Raw genomic sequence first — 18698 nt, 5'->3', positions numbered from 1 at the left:
TGACTTCATTATTTAAAAATGAAATTATAAAATAATATTCTATTTTGCTACGGACGATATCTTTTAATGTTAAGGGGGTGTTTGGGATTGCTTATTTTCATCAACTTATAACTTATTAACTTTTTGAAAAGTAATAAGGTGTTTGGGGTTGCTTATATTGTAAGAGGAAAATTTTTATAAGTTATAATATTGTAAGAGCATTCTCATCTAACCCCTTATTTTAAGTGAGAGATGTTTTTATAATTTAGAGAGTGATTCAGAGTGTTGTGAGTGAATAGTTTTTATATTTTAGAAAAAAGAGTGATTTTTCTGTATATTTGCAAAGCTACTGTTCATCCTCTATAATTTTTTAATATAATTTGAAAGTGGTTGTGAGTGAATGAAAGAGAAAATGTAATGATAAAAGGTATAAAAAGTATTATTTAATTGAAATGGAGAGAAAAAATGTAGTGAATTTTAGTGTAATTTTTGGTTTAGAGATAGGTGATGGGATGAGAATGCTCTAACTTATTAACTTAATGAAAAGTTATAAGAAGGTAAAATAAGGAATTCCAAACACCCTTAAATGTGATCAAATGGTCCATGAACTTGTAGGTTACAAGAATAGTAACATAATCAATCATGTTATAATGCAATAAGATAATTATTATAAACTATATATAAAATTTTCAAATTAGATTGATGCTGATTATGTAGTTAATTGATAATATCAAATATGTATGTTCAAAAATATCATTTTCCTAATCGAGTAACGAAATTATCGTGAATATAACTTATCAACCTGAAGTCATTCTTTTTTGCTATACACATAACTTTTCTTCTAAAGTTGTCATAAGCCTCATGCTAGATTGATTTTTAAATTGGGTTTTTTAACCTAATCTCAATCAGGTTGATTAATCATAAAATTTACTAGGGTATGTCATGTTCGTATCATCATATTTACTTTCCATATGTTTAAAACTATGCTACCTTCTTTTTCTTTTTCTTTTAACTGGGGAATTTCTGTTATTTGTAGGACTTGAACGCAAGATCTCCTAACGTTGGTGTTTTAACAGTTTTGCCTTTACCAGTGGGTCACCAACCTCGTTGGTAACTATGCTACGTTCTTAATAATGAACAACGATTGAGAAAAAATTTATCCATGGCTAATATAATTGTTTGATTTTTACTATTGTTTAAGAAAATATTAAAACTGTAACAACTTTTAGTTTTTACTATCACCATTGGCACTTAAAAATCTACTCGACGGACAACAAATCAGTTAAGTGGAACCATTCCTTGTTTAACTTGTTTGTATGGTATTGTGGAGGATTTGGAAGGCATGACAATTACTCTCCATGAAAAGCGTGTAAGCTGGTTGTTAAAATCGTTTCTTTCAACTAGTTGAAGTTTAAAGCACATTTTGATTGTTTAGTTTGGTCTTATTAGTGTAGTTCTCCCTTTTCTTTTGTGTTGTAATAGTTTTTGCTAGCTTTTCTTTTATAAATGTCATCATTCAAAAAAAAATTGTTAATTTATCCTTAAATAGTTGTTTATTTTGTTGGTAGGTTACTAACAGTTGCTTTAAATAGTTATATTTATTTTGTTATAGGTTACTAGTAGTTTCCTAAATTAGTCAATGTGAATATATAAAATGTTACAAAAAATATATAATGTATAGCAATTAACATTATTTGCATATTTATCTATTATAATGGTATTTGTGTAAACTGTTTTCCTTTCAAGTTTAGATATTTATATTTATTTAACTGCGTTAGCTACCAGTATGAGATGGTCATTTAGGTTTTCTAATTTAGCAGATTCATTCACAAATTTGTTACTGGTTATAAGTTTGAATTGTGTTTAAAGTTTTTAAATGTTGAGACTAAAGAACATGGCTCTTCTATTATTTGGTTAATGTCTTTTAAGAGGAGGATGGATGTTAAAAGAGAGAAGTGCAAGTTGGAGAAACTTCATGGGGTGATATCACACAATGTGAAGATCTGTATAGTTAACAGCTATTATAAACTAGGGCTTGTATGTTCCAATTGTAGTTCAGTTCAATTCATTCTCATTTGTAATGTGTTTCTTTTGATTCTTGTTTCTCTGTATTCATATTCAATAAACAATTGTTCGCCCTAATTCAAGTTTGGGATCCTTTGTTCAATTCTTGATATGAAAATGACAATAATCTTTAGCCTTATTCGACTCTTTACGCTAATTTGTTAACAAGCAGAACTTGCACACCCCCACTAGCCTGCATTTTATTTTAACTAGACTGTGAAAGTGATACGTTTCTCCAGACATAACGCTGTAGAACTTTTCCAGAAGTCCAGAACCCAGGCGTCCATATTTTGATAGCAGCAGACCCAAACACAATGCAGTTATTTAGGTACATTTTTGAAAAATGTTAAATTTTGTGCATTTGGGTTTGGTAAAAAGGTTGGCCCCAAAACGTTAATAAGACCATTTGAACACTCTTCCTAATCCACATAAACAATGACTAACGAGTCGCAGTGTTCTACGCTAAGGCTACAGACCAGTCAAACCACAATGGACTGCCTCACGCATTTTCACAAAACTAACAAACCTCTGAAATAATCCATAATAATAATAAAGCCAACAGGTATTCTTGTAACAAAACTACATAACACCAAAACCTCAAATCCTTCAAACCACCAAAACACATCAAACTATAACGCTTACTCATCTTCCTGGCTGCGCAACCTGGCGGTACTGTTGGTAACAACAACATCCAACTGTGCTGCACGCTCCATTATCTCCTTCCTTTTGCGGGTTGACACATTGTGTGCAATCTCAGCACAATAAGTCCTAAAATCAAAGTCAGCCCATTTGACCCGTTAAAAATATTAGTAAAACATAACCCAAATCCAATCCATTAATACTGGCAACGAAACAGTATACCTGTTATGCATCATAAGAACTTCAAGCTCTTTGGCATTGTGCACAACAAACTTCTTGAACCCATTTGGCAAGTAATGTCGGGTTTTCTTGTCTGACCCGTACCCGATATTGGGCATAAGAGTCACACCTTTGAATTTACGCCTGACCCGGGAATCAATACCCTTGGGTCTGCGCCAGTTTTCCTGTTGAATAGTGAAACGTTAAAAAAATGCAGGTAGTGTAAAACAAATATAACATTCATGGTGATAATGAAGTACCTTAACACATATTTTCCAGTCACTCTGTGGCCTCTTGAACTTCTTTACACGCTTCTTGATGATCTTCTTATCAAGCTTAGGGACCGCCATTAGATACTAAAAATAAGTTATGAATGGAAACAGGTTAGGCAATAGAAACTTATAATCAAATCAATGATTCAATTCTTGCATATAGAGGTGCAACCAACCCGAGACAGCCTCAAAACAATCAAATTCTAGTCAATAAAAAGCTCAAAGCAAGCCAAGCTTTTTCAAGATCATGACAAGCCTGAGCCTCAAATAAAGCTCGTTTAGTTATCGAGCCAAAAATGAGTCTTGTGTGGGAGTGCACTAAGCGTCATCAACCCTTAAACAAGGCTTGTGTATTTTATAGTTGTACAACTTTCAAACTTCCGTGTATTAAATTCGCACTGCAGAGCCGAGCTTTGGTTCGCTTACGTACTACCCAAGCTTAAGCTGAGCTTAGGCTAGTTTAACGTTTTTCATAAATAAATAAAATTAATAAAAATGTACATTAATAAATAAACAATTAATAAACGAGCCGAGCTCAAGCTACAAAAATAGCTGCAAACGAGCGGCTCGGCTCGTTTACACTCCAACTTGTATAGATTCAAATAAGCAGAAATTAACTTGTAATTGAAATGAAATATAGCAATATTGTGCCAAAAACCAAGCTAATTAATCTTTAAATTCCAAATCTAGGTTACAAATTAGAATTCAAAACCCTAATTGGCTAATTTCTCTATTAACAAAAAACCAGGTCAATAATCACTAACAATTGAAGCTGTATATAAAATATAACTTTCTCCGTTCAAAATTTACAGCAAACTACACAGAAATTACACGACAGATACAATAAACGGTTTCATGTGCATTTTATACCAGCAAAATTAAATAAAAACTGATTCAAGTAGGATATTAGATCAACATAATAATAATAATAATAATAATAATAATAATAATAATAATAATAATCGAGTGTAAGAGAGAATGAAAGATTGAAACCTGTTGATGTAAACGGCGGAAAAAAGTATTATCCGCAGAGGCAAGGAAAGAGATGAATCAATCCCTAGGGTTTATACTTTATACCAATACTATGTAACATGGGCTTCATGTATAGAAATGAGCCCAATTACTATGTTTTAGTATGTCAGGCCCAAACGCTAACCCTTTTAATTGTGGACCTGGTAACAAAACTCGTCATGTTGCGTCAATATAACAACAGGAATTTGATTGGTATTGATACTCGTATGACTTATTATGAAAAATTATGTTTATGGTAGTAACTTCATTTATTGTAAATGTCCAAAACAATAGTGATGCTCGTACGGAATTGGCACTCGTAAAACAATATCATCACTCGTACAATTTATGGTTAAAATAATAAGTTCGTTACAGTGTTGGCACTCGTAAAATCAAGTTCATAAAAGTAACATTTTAAAATAACAACATAAATTTGTTGATGATGTGGCTAAATAATAAGCTATGGGAAGTGTCTTAAGCTAATAAAATAATAAGAAAATTGTGACACCGACATCTATGTTTAATCTATGGTATAAGAGCATTCCTAACAGGTCCTCTATATTATATAGAGTAGATGTAAGTGGTTGTGAGTGGAGAAGATGGAGAAACTTTTGCGGACTAGTAAATTATGAGAAGCAACGTTCACCCTCTATAACATCTTAATGTTTTTTTGAAAATGGTTGTGAGCGTAGAAAAGAGAAAAAGTAATAATTAAAGTATAAAATAGTATTATTTAATTAAAAATAAGAGAGAAAATATAGTATTTTTTAATATAATTAAAAATATGGAGATAGAGATGTTATTGCGAATGCTCTAACTTATACCCAAAAACTTCACACTATGATACCTAAAACTTGTTTGATTATTCTGAGGAAGATTAGATAGCATTTTATTTAAAACTTTTAACTTAACTAAAAGTGTGTGATGAAATAAGTTTTGCTTCGGGTCCATACAACCCTAATAATAATGTTCTTTGTATTCTTCATATATATAGAGATGCTTTGAACTAGTCACTTTCTTAGTTTCTTATAAGATGTCACGTTATCCATGCCATAATAACATGTCAATGAAATCCGGTGGCTAGTAACTAATAAATGCTCGAGGTACAGAAAATTTAATATCCCATCCAAACAATAAAATAAGTTTGATGTGATAAAAATAGTGATGTGTATTCAATGTTGAACGGAAATCACTGCCATATTAGAGATAGGTATTTAACTATGGTCACATCAAGTGTAATTAGAGATAGGTAGCATCTCATCTTCTAACAAATGAGAATTATATGCATAGTGTTTGTGTGTTGTACTTGTAAGTCTAAATGTTTTTGAATGATAACAGTACTAGACAATGGTCAAGAACCAAATGGAGTTTGGTCGATTAGTACCAACTATCAAGGTGTTAGATAATATTTTGATTTTTCAAAGGATGAGGGTTAGGGGTTCAAGTCATATTGTTGTAAAAAAAAATAATAATAACTTAGGAGTAGAGACTTAAGAGTATTTGAATTTGTGTTCAAAATGCTAATAATAAAAAAAAGATAATGGTTAAGCACAAATAAAAACTAAAAATAAATATCTTTATATATGGTTTGGATAAACACATACGATTTCAGGTAATCAAAGCTGATATCACCTAATACCATATATGTAGGTTGTAAACAAGCCCGCAAATCTTTATATCATCTCATGCACAAAATATTAGGTCCGGATTTCTTAGGTACTCAGTGTATAGGTTTGGATTTTATTTATCCCGTATGTATTCGTCTTTCATTCATCCTTTGATGCTTGAGAAGTTGTTCAAAGAAGTTTGCAAAGCCAAATTTTTATATTTAAACAATATTTTCACTCCACTTCTAGATTCTTATAAATTTATTTAATTTAGATTATTTTGGAGTTATGTATTATAATTGGTTTGGTAATAATACACAAGAATGTTTGGTGACCCTAGTTAAGAGGTTATGTTCCTTTTGTTTGTTATTCCTTTTAATGCTTCTATTGCCTTTTTTAGACTATTGGCTGATTCACACAATGAATTACCAATAAGATAATAAATATTAAATAGTAATGTTTTAATACTAGGGCACTGGGAAACCATGAAATTGTGTATGTTTTCTCGAATTAGGATTAAAAACAGATCGTCCTTTAAGTATGTGTCTTAGATGATTTGTGTAATTTCTCGTTTTAGTTGTGTTCATCTGTTTAACTACTAGTGTTAAATAACTTTGATCATTTTTAAATATTAGTGTTAAAAACCCATAAGTCTATTACAATGACATTATAACCTTATCTTAAATAAACAAAAACTTGAAAAAAGAAATAGAAAAAAAACCCTAAATCACACTCAGGGCCGTTTCAAATAATCCCTTAAAATTTTGGGGTCTGGGACGAGTAAACAACAGACCCCTAAAATCGCATTCTCAAATATATAATAGATAATTTGACAAGTTTACCAATATGGTTGTCTTTCAAAAGTAGAAAGCAAACAAAAAATAATAAACATGCTATTAAAATGATTCATATAAAACACAAACGAAATTTTTTTTTGTATAAAAAAAAAACACTAATTGTGAGAATTGAACCAATGACATTTGTTTCCATTGTTTATAACATTTTCTATTTAACCAAAGAGTCGCTTTACAGAATTTTGTGTTAAAACAGAATTACATATAAATATAAATTTTATTTTTTAATAATTATGGGCTTGTCGGGAGAGTGGGCCCGGATCTGTTGCCCTCCCCTTGGGCCGGGCCTGACGCTACTCTCCTATTTCCTAGACCATTAGAAAACCATGTGTTATTTTGAGAGCTCCATCATCAGATCTTCTAATATGAAAGCCCCCAACATCCTTCTTTTGGTCCCAACAAACTCATAGTTATTCGCAAACATGTAACGCCACCAACAATTTTTGGTTTATATGCATGTTTGATGACAAGGGGATTTTGTTTACGGTGGAATTCTAACGGCCTAGTTTTTATGGTTGTTTGTGTGACGGTTGGATGGAAATCATATAATTAAGAGCATAGGGGATGATAAACAATGAGAGAAAGCATAGCATAGGTGTGCTATATCCTCAACTACCCCGCCATCATCAACAGAAGATATGCTCAACTTATTCTCAGTAACGTTACTTAAAAAAAAAATCATAGAATACTCTTAATTTGCTTTAGTTGATTTTATCATTAAACACTTGATCACACATGTGTGCTCCACCAATGCACATATTGCTTTATTTGATTTCGGATTTGATGGATGTTGCTAAGCCGGTTTAGGTTTGTGGCTGGACAGAGGGGGACGAAGGAGAATGGAGCGGGGAAGAAGCTGGAGTTGTTGTGAAATACTCTGATGACTGGTAACACGAGAGGTTACCAATCCAATGTGTCATGACTCATGACGCCAAATAGAGGATCAATTCCGTAATTATTTATAAAAAAAATCTTAAATATACCATGTCTTTATGGCATTCATGTACGTTATTATATAATTTGGATGTGTTTTGATAAAAATAGAGACTCTTAATACACCATATATTTTACTTATAAATGAAACATGATATTACAATAGAGTTTAATTTGTTTGCTCTATTGTACAGAAAAAAAATTATTAAAATATAAACTACCTACCAATAATTTAAACACTAAATGAATGCCATATATTTTATCATTTATAAGTAAAATATATTAGTATCAAGAGTGTCCATTTTTATCGGTATATTTTGTATAAAGTTTAAGTATGTTACGTCGTTAGATCTTTATTCATTACTGAAGACAGAATCTTCGATATTTATGAAAGCACGTATATTCCAAAATATGATGAGAGTATATATGCATTAAACATCTTAAATGTTTTAAATACACGTATTATGCAACAACTTGGCAAATTGATGATATAAAACATCTTAGAATTATCGATTAGGAAATATAACAACCTATCTAATTAAGTACTCTTGATATACCCTATCTAAAAGCCATCAAGCCTCTAGTCTAGTGGCCATGATGCTTTCCTTTACGGGTTTCCTATTAGGGAGGTCCTTTGTTCAATCTGTAAATCGTCTAATAATTGACGGTTGAAATTCCATACGAGGGCTTGAACTTGGGTCTTAATGACGGGAAGGCCTAATAACTTAACGGACAGTCAAAACACCGTTTAAAAAAAATCTGGTTTTAAAAAAGGATACAACCTATATACCAGTATAACCATAGACTCAATGAACCATTCTATCACTAGACACTTTACAAATACAATTTAGGAAAAGTGAAAGAAAAAAATACAATCTCATTTCAAAACTAGTCATCTGCTATTTGATAACTAATTGTCACCAATACACCATACTGCCACTGTCACACTGGTCCCCTCTTAATTTCAAATCAACCAAAAAAAGTAAAAAACTCTATAAATGTCCCGTTTCCACATATAACTCTCCACACACTTTGCTCTCTCCACCGGTAACCATGGCCTTATTCCACCACCCAAAACCACCACCGCCACGTGTTATCCTACTAACCTACGCATCTCTCCTCCTCCTAGCCTCACCGGCGCACTCTATCACCTGCTCATCACAACAGTTTAGCAACAACCTCTACACTAACTGCACCGATCTACCAACTCTCAAAGCATCTCTTTACTGGAATCATGTTGCGAAAACGTCGTCGCTACAGATCGCATTCGTCGCGCCTCCGTCGAAACCGGACGGGTGGATCGCCTGGGCGATTAACCCGAAGGGAACCGGTATGGCCGGTTCGCAAGCGCTTGTGGCTTTTAAGGACTCTAACGGCTCGATGACGTTGAAGACGTACAACATCAGATCGCACTCGTCAATTGTTGAGGGTAACGGAATATACATACTTGATATATACTTAATTTGTTGATTCTTATCGTAATTTATTACCTATCAAATATGTATATTCTGTTATAGGTAAGCTCTTGTATGAGGTTTTGGACTCCAAAGCGGAGTATAGTGCCGGAACTATGAAGATCTATGCAACGGTGAAGTTGCCGAAGACGATGAAGGAGTTTAATCATGTCTGGCAGGTCGGTGGTGCGGTTGTGGACGGAATGCCGGTGAAACATGAGTTTCAGCCGGAGAATTTGAATGCCAAGGGGAAATTGCAGCTGGAAGTGACGGAGAAGGCGCCTAGTAGCAATTCAATCGCCCGTAATCCGGCGATTGCTCCAGTTTCAAGCCCTAACCCTAGCCCGAACACTGGTTCTAGGAACACTGCAATGTACGTGTTATTTATGGTGATTATTGGGGCTTTGATCTCAAATTAGAAGATTAACATTATTATCATGTTGATTTCAATTATTTTTGGTGAATTTAAAAGCCTTTGATGATCTACATTTTATAATCAATTGTGTTTTATCATAGGTTAACTGATAGAATCTGGGAATCTAAAGTAATTAAACTAACATAACACATTCGAGATAGGCTTGATCTCCGATTAGCCAATTCGAGATGGCAATTCTCCAAACACTACGTTAAAGAAACCCTAATTTTATATTAATAACATCGATATCTCCAAATAAACCCAGAACATGTTACAAATACTAATCCTAATTAACAGTTAATAAACTGCTCCACTACTCCTATTTTTATGAATGATCTAAATACCTGGTTTCGTATCATTAACATTATTTGTTACGTCTAAAAAATCATATAATAGGACTGGTGTCACACTGTCACCAACCCGAACATCTTGCTTCACCCCTAGAAAGGCGAGGTGATGTTCCCACTCCATTCCACCCCAAAAGTCCACCATGAATAGACCAATTTCTTCTTTGTTTATCCAAGATATCAGGGTGTGGATGTTGCTTGGGATGACTTTTGGGTGGTACTGGGGAGGGCGGGACGGTGTTCCCGTCAGTGCCAAGGCCCCCCCCCCCCCCCCCCCTCCCGGAGCCCACTCTGTCTATCCCAATAAATTTGATTTATAATATTGGTTGACTGCGAATTTTTAATAAGGAGGAGAATGTAGTTATGAATACTTTATTATGATCATAATTATTGTTGTCTCCTGTATGGATGAATCTATGATGAGTTAGACATGCATATTAAAGAATCCTATGGCTAATCATAAAGAATTCAATCAATAATTAAGATTTGTACCACATGTCTTATAAAGCTTAGACATTAAACTTGAGGTTTAAAGTTTAAACTGTATAGTTTCATTGACTAAGCATGTTAATCATTTTGGTGAAATAGTGAATCTTATAAAAAGTTGCCTTTAGAGGATTGAACTTGCAATCAACCCAATTATGTTTTACGTAGACGAAATCATATAAAAAGCTACCTTTAAAGGATCGATTTAGACGGGTATGGTAGATACTCGAGATAGTCATTAAGAATGGTATTGTAATAAACAATTGGTTTGGCAAAATGAGTATCGTCCGAACCATTACTTGTTTGGATGACATAATATTCTTTGGACGAACTCCAGTTGAATGGTAGATTTGTTGTATTAGAACCATTGTTGGTCGGGATGGTAGGGTGAGTTTAGTCTGATTTAGTGTGAGCTTATATACGGATGACACGACACAACATTCCCTTGTTCCCTTCTTTATGTATCTATAGTTATATGCTTAAATTGATCAATGGCACTTCCTTAAGAGTCCTTATCCTTTTTTCAAGGATGACATTGTAGAAACATTCAAACTACTGTACCATGGAAACGGCTCACAATGATCTCACATATTTTTAAAGTTGTCTTTAACCTTTATACTTTGGTAGTAGACAATGCATTAATGTCGCCAAAATCCCCAATTCAAAATTGTACAACTTCAATAAAGTTGGTTTCTGTTACTTTTATACTACTCAATCATAAAAGGCATAAATAAGTGCAAACTCTCCATGTGATATTTGGTGATGTAGTTACATTGGTATTGATGAATAATAAATTGGTGGATAATATCAACTCTCGTGAATTCTTCAAGTTCAATCAATGCAAATAAGAAAACTGCTATATTAAACAAATCTTAATCCTCCAAATGTGATTGTAATTCTCCAAAAAAACAAGAGAAGAATATCTAATAACCAAATTAGGGTTGGTGATAAGACGTGACAGCTCACAAACTACTTGATATTGAGGCTGTGGGGCGTAATAGCGTCATCATGAGTGTGCGTGCCATGCTGGTTCATGAGCATGACACCATGCCCATGGTCGTGAGTGAAGCGTGGTTAGAAGGTGTGTGAGTGTGGCAACAAGCATTGGATGATGAATTTAAAAAATAAAATATGCCATTGTGCATCATATGAGACCATGATCCACAAACTCACTCATGGGACATAGCTGCGTGCAGTCTACCTTCTTTATACGTTGGCTGAATCAGAAAAAAATCTAGTAGAAGTGCCATGACATCATCATCCTCGTCGTCGTCATTATCCAAGGCCGATGTTATTTTATACCAAATAGTTGTAATCGTGGTCCACACGTTATTGCAAGATGCAGGGAGTTCACGCCAATTAAAAAAGTATTGCTTTTAAACCAGGATCATCAAACTGCTCATGAACTTTTGGTGCGTCTTTATTTTTATGATGGTGTTATATACTAAATGTTTAAACGGTGTTTTTGTATGAACTTTTCCTACAAATAGTTGTGGATTCTGAAAGAGAAAAGCCATGGTTTAGACAAAAGTATGATATGAGAGGTCATTTGGGAAGGGGGGGGGGCACATTAACAATTCGTCAGATCGGGGTGGGGGTCGGGACCTGCACAAACTCATAGGACAAGCACTTAAAGATGTCAACTAAAACTTTAAAGTTAAAAATTTGCAGATTTTGTGAAGGCGTGATAAATATCTCTGCCATGTAATATTTACCTATAGTGACGTGAGACAACATTCAGCTTATACATGACTTGCATTAAGCTAAACACAGCTTTTCTGGAAGCTTGGTGACATTGATTGCACACATTAGCAGTGGTCAAACTGCCCTTCTTGGCGAGGTCAGTACCAACATGGTGATGATCCGATTATGACAATTATGCTTGAAGTTGTGCCATCACAGGATCTTTGGATTTGGTATGTGCTCTTTAGTGTTACCAGTTATGTTCAAGATCAGTCATCAATTTTCAACATCATAGATGGCACCACACTCGAGTCTTCATATTATGTCAATCGAGTGCAATACAAACATATTAGCTTTTGTTCATGTTATCTTTTCTTTAAAACTGTTTTAAAAAAGATAAATATGTTTTCTAAAAAATGAAAATAAAACAAATAATTAAATCAATTACAAAACTCACTGTCACTCCTATTCACACAAAGACAAGTTAAGCACTTCCTGTGGTAATAATGTGATACTCGGAGAATATGTGTGATCGCTCGCACCAGCTATACCACCAAAGTTGAGTCAAGTCAAGCGTAAAATTATCTACCCTTAAGTCGAGCTAAAAATTACCTAGCCGAGATTAATCAAGTCGCGTTGACCCAAAACTCGAAAACATTGACCCGTTAATCAAGCTTTGGTAATATAGGCTCCATTGAACTCGAGCCAAGTTTCAGCCTTTTAGTTCTATAAGGAGTTTCATACATGTACAAATCATCTTCCTTTCTGAATAATAGCATAGTGTAAACCGTAAACAACTCAAACCTCTTTGGTGAAAAAACAAACACCGGTTTATTCGGTTCTCATTGTATATAATTGGGCCACGACCCTGATTATAAATTAAACTCACAAAAAGTCCAAATAAATAAGACAACTAAAAAACAAAAAACCTCCCATTAGAGACCAGCATTCAAACATGCCACCACCAAGCGTGTTTAAACGAGAGTAGTAATGCCACTAGCAACTTTTGGTCCAAACCCGAATAAAAATCAACTGGAACAACAATAACTTTGCTTCGAGTTCCCGTCTTTAACCAAGCTTACACTGTTCAACAACACTTCCGTCTTGTAAGAATCTGAGTTCAAAACCTTTCTTCTAACATTATCGTAAATAGCACGAATCACAATCTCGAAAGCCGTTGTAACGTTCATTGAGTCGAGTGCAGATGTTTCAATGAAGAACAGGCCTTCTTCTTCTGCAAGACTTTTGCCCTCTTCAATGCTTACTTCCCTAATATTCTCTAAATCACTCTTGTTCCCTACCAGCATTGTCGCCATTGCGGTATCACAATGAGCTGCAAACACGTTATGTTAACAAATCAATTCTTTAAGACAGATACAGATACTTAGAAAGATAGAACCTAAGGGTATTTTGGTCATTTACTAATAATATCATACTCAATCTGCTTAATGAAAACACCTAACTGAAGCTTATAAAGCATAAGCACAGTATGCAAAACCAGCCAAACCTAGGGCTGTAAACGAACTGAGGAAGGTCTTGTTCATGCTTGTTTGTCAGGCTTTTATTGGACAAGCGAACGGTTCACGAACACCTAACCGAAGAAAATTTCTTGTTTGTGTTCGTTTATTAAGGAAATGAACTTGTTCATGAACTGTGTACTGACACAAACGAACAAACACATATTAAAAAAACAACATTTTATTTGATTTGACTAACCAAGAATAGTCAGTGACTCAGTGTCAATGGTTCGCTCCAGGCTTCCGGCTACCAAATTTGTGTTTTTTCTAACGTTCTTATTCATATTTTATCGTTATCCTTACCTATAAATTAATCACATAATACTCATACATATTTGTTTTCCGGTTAATATTTTTGCTTAGATCTATATGAAAATAAGATTTAAAAAGTCATTAAAAAAATATTAAAAACCTTTAATGAAAAACATAAACAAACAAAAAAAGCATTAAGCAACGTTCACGAACACAAACGAACAAACACGACATCTGTCCGTATATAAATACCTAATTAAACTCTTGTCAATTTCAAAATCTAAACCTAATTAGTCAAACTATTCATCCCATCTTCTAGATCTCTTCAAATTTGATAATAAAATTAACAAATCAAATCAAAACCAAATGTAATAATAAAAAAAAAAAAAACTTACTATTAAGTTCACCAAGCCAGCGCTTAATACTCTCAAAAGTCGTCCTTCGACTAATATCATAAACAATAAGCGCACCAACCGCACCACGGTAATAAGCAGAAGTAACCGCACGAAACCGCTCTTGACCGGCAGTATCCCACACCTGAGCCTTTACCTCCTTGCCGTCAATATCCACCACCTGCGTCTGAAACTCTACGCCAATGGTGGCCTTTGAGTGTGCGTCAAACTCGTCTCTTGCGAACCGAGACAGAAGGTTGGATTTACCCACGGCTGAGTCGCCGATCACCACGATCTTGAACAGGTACTCTTCTCCGGATTCGGATTCGGATTCGGGTTTACCCATTTTGGAGAGAGAAAGTGGGTTTTGGAGAGAGAAAGAGGTGAGATGGATTGGAGAAGGATAACGTGGGAACGTTTTAAAGCAAAATTAAGCCGCGTTTTCTTTCCTGTTTTTTTTTTTTTTGGCTATTTTTTTGAACAAATATATTGTTTTGTTTATTATTTTTAGGAATAAAATCCTTGTATAAAATAGTGTCATAATTTCTTTTTAACGTGGTATAGTGGTATGGTGATAGGAAACTTGGGTTTCTCAATTGAGATCTAAGTTTAAACTTCATTCATAACGTTTTGGAAGGAGCGTGTGTGTTTCAATAAAGGAATACTGAGATCTTTGTGATCTCTAGTTCGATCCTGAGAACGTCCGGTTTTTACCACCAGTGACCCTTCAGCCTTCCGGATGATGGGTTTTCCTCAAAACTGAAAGATAACTTGGAGGCGCTTAAGAGCTTCGTACGGGTGAGTTGAGCAAGCTGGTTATGGCCTTTTGCCATTGGGTCACCCCGTATGAAATACCTAGGCAATTCTTTGTTTGTCGGCTGTTAAAAAAATAGTGTCGTAAACAAGTTGAGTTGAGCCCAAGCTCCACCAGGCTTGTTTTGACATATAAAAACACAAGTTCGGTTCATTTCTAGCTCTTTTCCTAAATCTCGAGTTCGACTCGTGAGTTGTATTTTAAAGCTTGGGCTCGGGCTAGGCCTGTTTATAACTAATTTATATACATTTTTGTTTTTAGTATATATACGATGTGAAATAAGTTCAATTGAGCCTAAGGTCGACTCGAACTTATGCAATATACCTTGAAGGAGCCAAACTCGACTCTAACTTGGCTATGTAGTGTGAAGTTAATACATAGAAGTCTAAACGAGCTTCTTCTATAAAGCTTGAGTCAGGACTCGATAAACTAAACGAGCTTTGTTTGAGGCTTGAGTCAAGGCTCGATAAACTAAACGAGCTTTGTCTGAGGCTTGACTCGGCTCGAGATCGAAAAAGCACGGCTTGATTCGAATTTTTTATCTATCCAATCTTGAATAGCTTGGCTCGTTTGGACACCTAGTATATATTTTGTAAAAGATGGTATGCTAGTATATCTTGGATAATAATAATAATAATAATAATAATAATAATAATAATTGTGTTTATTTGATAATTTTATATTTTTATGATAATAATAGAAAACCATATGAAATTAAATTAACATTACATGATAGTTAGGGGTGGCAAATGTAACCCATGGGTTGAATAAGTTGTAATAAAATGTATACAATGGGTTAGAATTAGTCAAACTAAAAAATAAAATGATTGAAACAGGTTGACATTTATTGAGTTTTTTTTTTGAAACTTTTTAATTTCTTTAGTTTTTCAGTTTTTTATTTATATTTTGAGTTATAATTTTTTAATTATTTTTTTTTTATTTTTTTTAATGAGAGGTTTTTGAAATCTCGACCCATTTTGACTTAATTCAAAAAAAATCATAACTAGAAATATAAATCAAAAACTAAAAAAGTAAAAAAAACTAAAAAGTTTTCTCCGTTTTTCTTGTTTCATAAAAAAAAAAGAAATACTCAAGAAATGTCAACCCGTTTCATTCATTTTTTTTAGTTTGATCTATTCTGACCTATTATATACATTTTAATACAATTCATGGATTATATTTGCCACCCCTATTAATATCACTTGTGAAGACTACTTTGTTTTGTCATCTTTGAAGTTTGAGAACACCCATCGAACCAAAAGTAAGTGGAGTCTATGTGGAAAAACTTTTCTTTATCTCATTGAAATGGTACTTAAGTGCTTTGTATTTGCATTACTAATTGAGAATTGTTTGAAAACTAATCATAAGTCATAACTAACATTAACGATAATCGTGAATTTTAGTTCACTGTTGATTAGTTGCAAAGGGTCGTCAATGATAAGTGATAACTAATGATAAATGGTATGGGGCTACCCAGGGGCTATGGAGAAGTATAAAATAAAAACCCACCTGAGTTGTGAAAACCTGTGATAACCCTATGTAACATTGTTTTTTTTTTTTTTTTTACACACGTAATATATGTTGTAACATTTAATACAAAACATCGAAAACAAAAAAAAATGTTTTGCTATTTTTTAACATTTTTTTACTAATTTTTATATATGTTTTCAGGAGAGAGAAAAAATTATATTTATATTTACATTTTTTATAAACTTTAATTATGTACCATAAATTTCAAACTTTAATTAAAAACATGTGGTTGAGAATGAGTTTCTAAAATTTTCACAACTCAAATAGGTTTTTATTTTAACCTTACCCATAGGGCTATAGTGCTAAGTGGTAACTAATTTATTATTAGTTATGATTGTCAATTGAAATATTGTGATAATTTATTCTATGCACATAGTTATAATCATATTCACTTTCCCATTTTAATAATTTATGGTTCATGGTTTATATAACAAATTATGTGTATTCGTTATTATTATTTTTTTTTAAGTTTCAAATAACCATCAAAATATTTAATAAGAGTGTCCAATATAGTTCGGAGAGATATTTAGATCTATGGATTCTAAAACTCACAAGAATTTTGAGTTGTCGTTATGGTGGTAAAATCACGATGATTATAATGATAATTGACAAATAAAAGGAGCTTGGCTATGAATAAATCCCATAATTTAACAAATAATTATTCCAAAATAATTAAAAAACTTGGCATATGATTGGGAAAGAGTGGAGGAGGGGTGTGTAGCAATTAGCAGGGAATAAATGCGTGATAAACGGAATCCTAACATGCATAGTTTGTCCATTGTCACCATCTCGTTTTCAATTTTTTAAATTCTTATTGTTTATTATTATACTAGCTTTAAAATCTATATGATGTACTTGAAGTCAAAATAAAAAAAGAAATACAATTAAACTATAAATACTAAATGATTAAATTTAAAAAATCTATATTTTATCAAATTAAATAGTTTAATAAGTTCAAATTATATATTTTAATGATTATTCATACCAATACGAGATGCATTTTCACGCAATTTCTTCATAATCACGAACAAAATGCATCTGATTAATTTACAAGTTGTAATTATATTATTTTAACGTAATAGCAAATTCTAAAAAAGATGATAATCATTATAAGATATTTCATTATAAATGAAAACTTGTTGTTTAAAAGTTTACAAATACGTATACATGGATTAACCTTTTGAAGCATTTAACATGATTAAAGGTTTTAGTAATTTTGTTAAATTAGTTATTTTAATAAAAGTAAAGGGAATTCCCGTGACAAGACAGTCGGTATATCAAGATGAAATAGGAAATTGAATTACTTGTATTTATACAGGGAAAAAAATATTTTCAGTTACGTTACAAACAAGAATTGATAATATTGTGATAGCTTACCAAAACTCCAACTTAAGCATTTGAAGAGGTAGGTCCCAGCAGAGCCCAGTTGGACCCGCAATACTCACCTTGAACAGGGAAGTCTGCGCAACGACCAACTGCTTCCGCAGGACCCACCATGCTCAGAGAAGACCTTACGCGCAGTACGCCAGCTGTACCCGCAGGGAAAGCCTCCCAATGGTGAAGTACCCCGCTTGTTCCCGCAGTTGTGGATACAAGCCATCAGGGAAGGCTACCCGCACTGATAGCAAGGCTACACGCACAAGGCACTAACTCTTGCTACTTCAGTAGTCACCTGAAGGAATGAGCAAGGCGGGAATACTCCCGCCCAAATGTGCCAGTCCGTATGCTTCTGGAAGATCTTTTGTACTATACCTACCAAGGTATGGGCAAAACAGACGATTTGACCAGAGACACCCATGAACCAATCACAGGGTGACAGCTCACCGACAACAGTACGAGGAGGTGCACCCTCTAGTACTGTTTGTCACTATTAGCCGCTGCCTACTCACCAACCCTTACTGTGGGACGTGCGCAGCCTACAGTTGGTGGAACAGTGCATAGCCGGCAGTAAAGGAACAGTATACAGCCGACCTTGTCACTGTCGGCCGCAGCCTATCCACCAACCAACATGGCTTGTGCGTAGCCCACTGTTGGTAGAACAGGAATACTATTCAGCCGGCTGTACCTTCTAGGAAACCTACCTTCGGCTATAAATACTCCAACACCTTGGAATGGTAAGGACATCATCTGATATCTCATTATCTTGTCTTATCTAGCAATCTCTTAATATACACTTATATTCAGAGCAATCTAGTCTGATTCTCACGCCGGAGGGTGGTCACAAGGAGGA

General features: G+C 33.9%; 3 protein-coding genes across 3 annotated transcripts; 1 reads left to right on the top strand and 2 right to left on the bottom strand.

The window, feature by feature from the left end:
• Positions 1–2598: 2598 nt before the first annotated feature.
• On the bottom strand, positions 2599–3254 carry LOC143582154 (large ribosomal subunit protein eL32z-like). Its single transcript, XM_077064784.1, has 3 exons — positions 3162–3254; positions 2905–3086; positions 2599–2811 (listed from the first exon to the last, which is right to left on the bottom strand). Exons 1-3 carry the CDS (start codon positions 3249–3251, stop codon positions 2682–2684), a joined length of 402 nt encoding a protein of 133 aa, XP_076920899.1. The 5' UTR covers positions 3252–3254; the 3' UTR covers positions 2599–2681.
• Positions 3255–8599: 5345 nt separating this feature from the next.
• On the top strand, positions 8600–9495 carry LOC143582153 (cytochrome b561 and DOMON domain-containing protein At4g12980-like). Its single transcript, XM_077064783.1, has 2 exons — positions 8600–9007; positions 9096–9495. Exons 1-2 carry the CDS (start codon positions 8632–8634, stop codon positions 9449–9451), a joined length of 732 nt encoding a protein of 243 aa, XP_076920898.1. The 5' UTR covers positions 8600–8631; the 3' UTR covers positions 9452–9495.
• Positions 9496–12886: 3391 nt separating this feature from the next.
• On the bottom strand, positions 12887–14470 carry LOC143582152 (ras-related protein RABA5b-like). Its single transcript, XM_077064782.1, has 2 exons — positions 14128–14470; positions 12887–13296 (listed from the first exon to the last, which is right to left on the bottom strand). Exons 1-2 carry the CDS (start codon positions 14468–14470, stop codon positions 12992–12994), a joined length of 648 nt encoding a protein of 215 aa, XP_076920897.1. The 3' UTR covers positions 12887–12991.
• Positions 14471–18698: the final 4228 nt, after the last annotated feature.

This window comes from Bidens hawaiensis, unplaced genomic scaffold (assembly GCF_021521415.1).
Source record: "Bidens hawaiensis isolate Kalapana, Puna unplaced genomic scaffold, B.hawaiensis_p1.1 tig00031471_1, whole genome shotgun sequence".
In the NCBI taxonomy this organism is placed as follows: domain Eukaryota; kingdom Viridiplantae; phylum Streptophyta; class Magnoliopsida; order Asterales; family Asteraceae; genus Bidens; species Bidens hawaiensis.
This window is presented reverse-complemented; position numbering and strand designations above follow the sequence as displayed.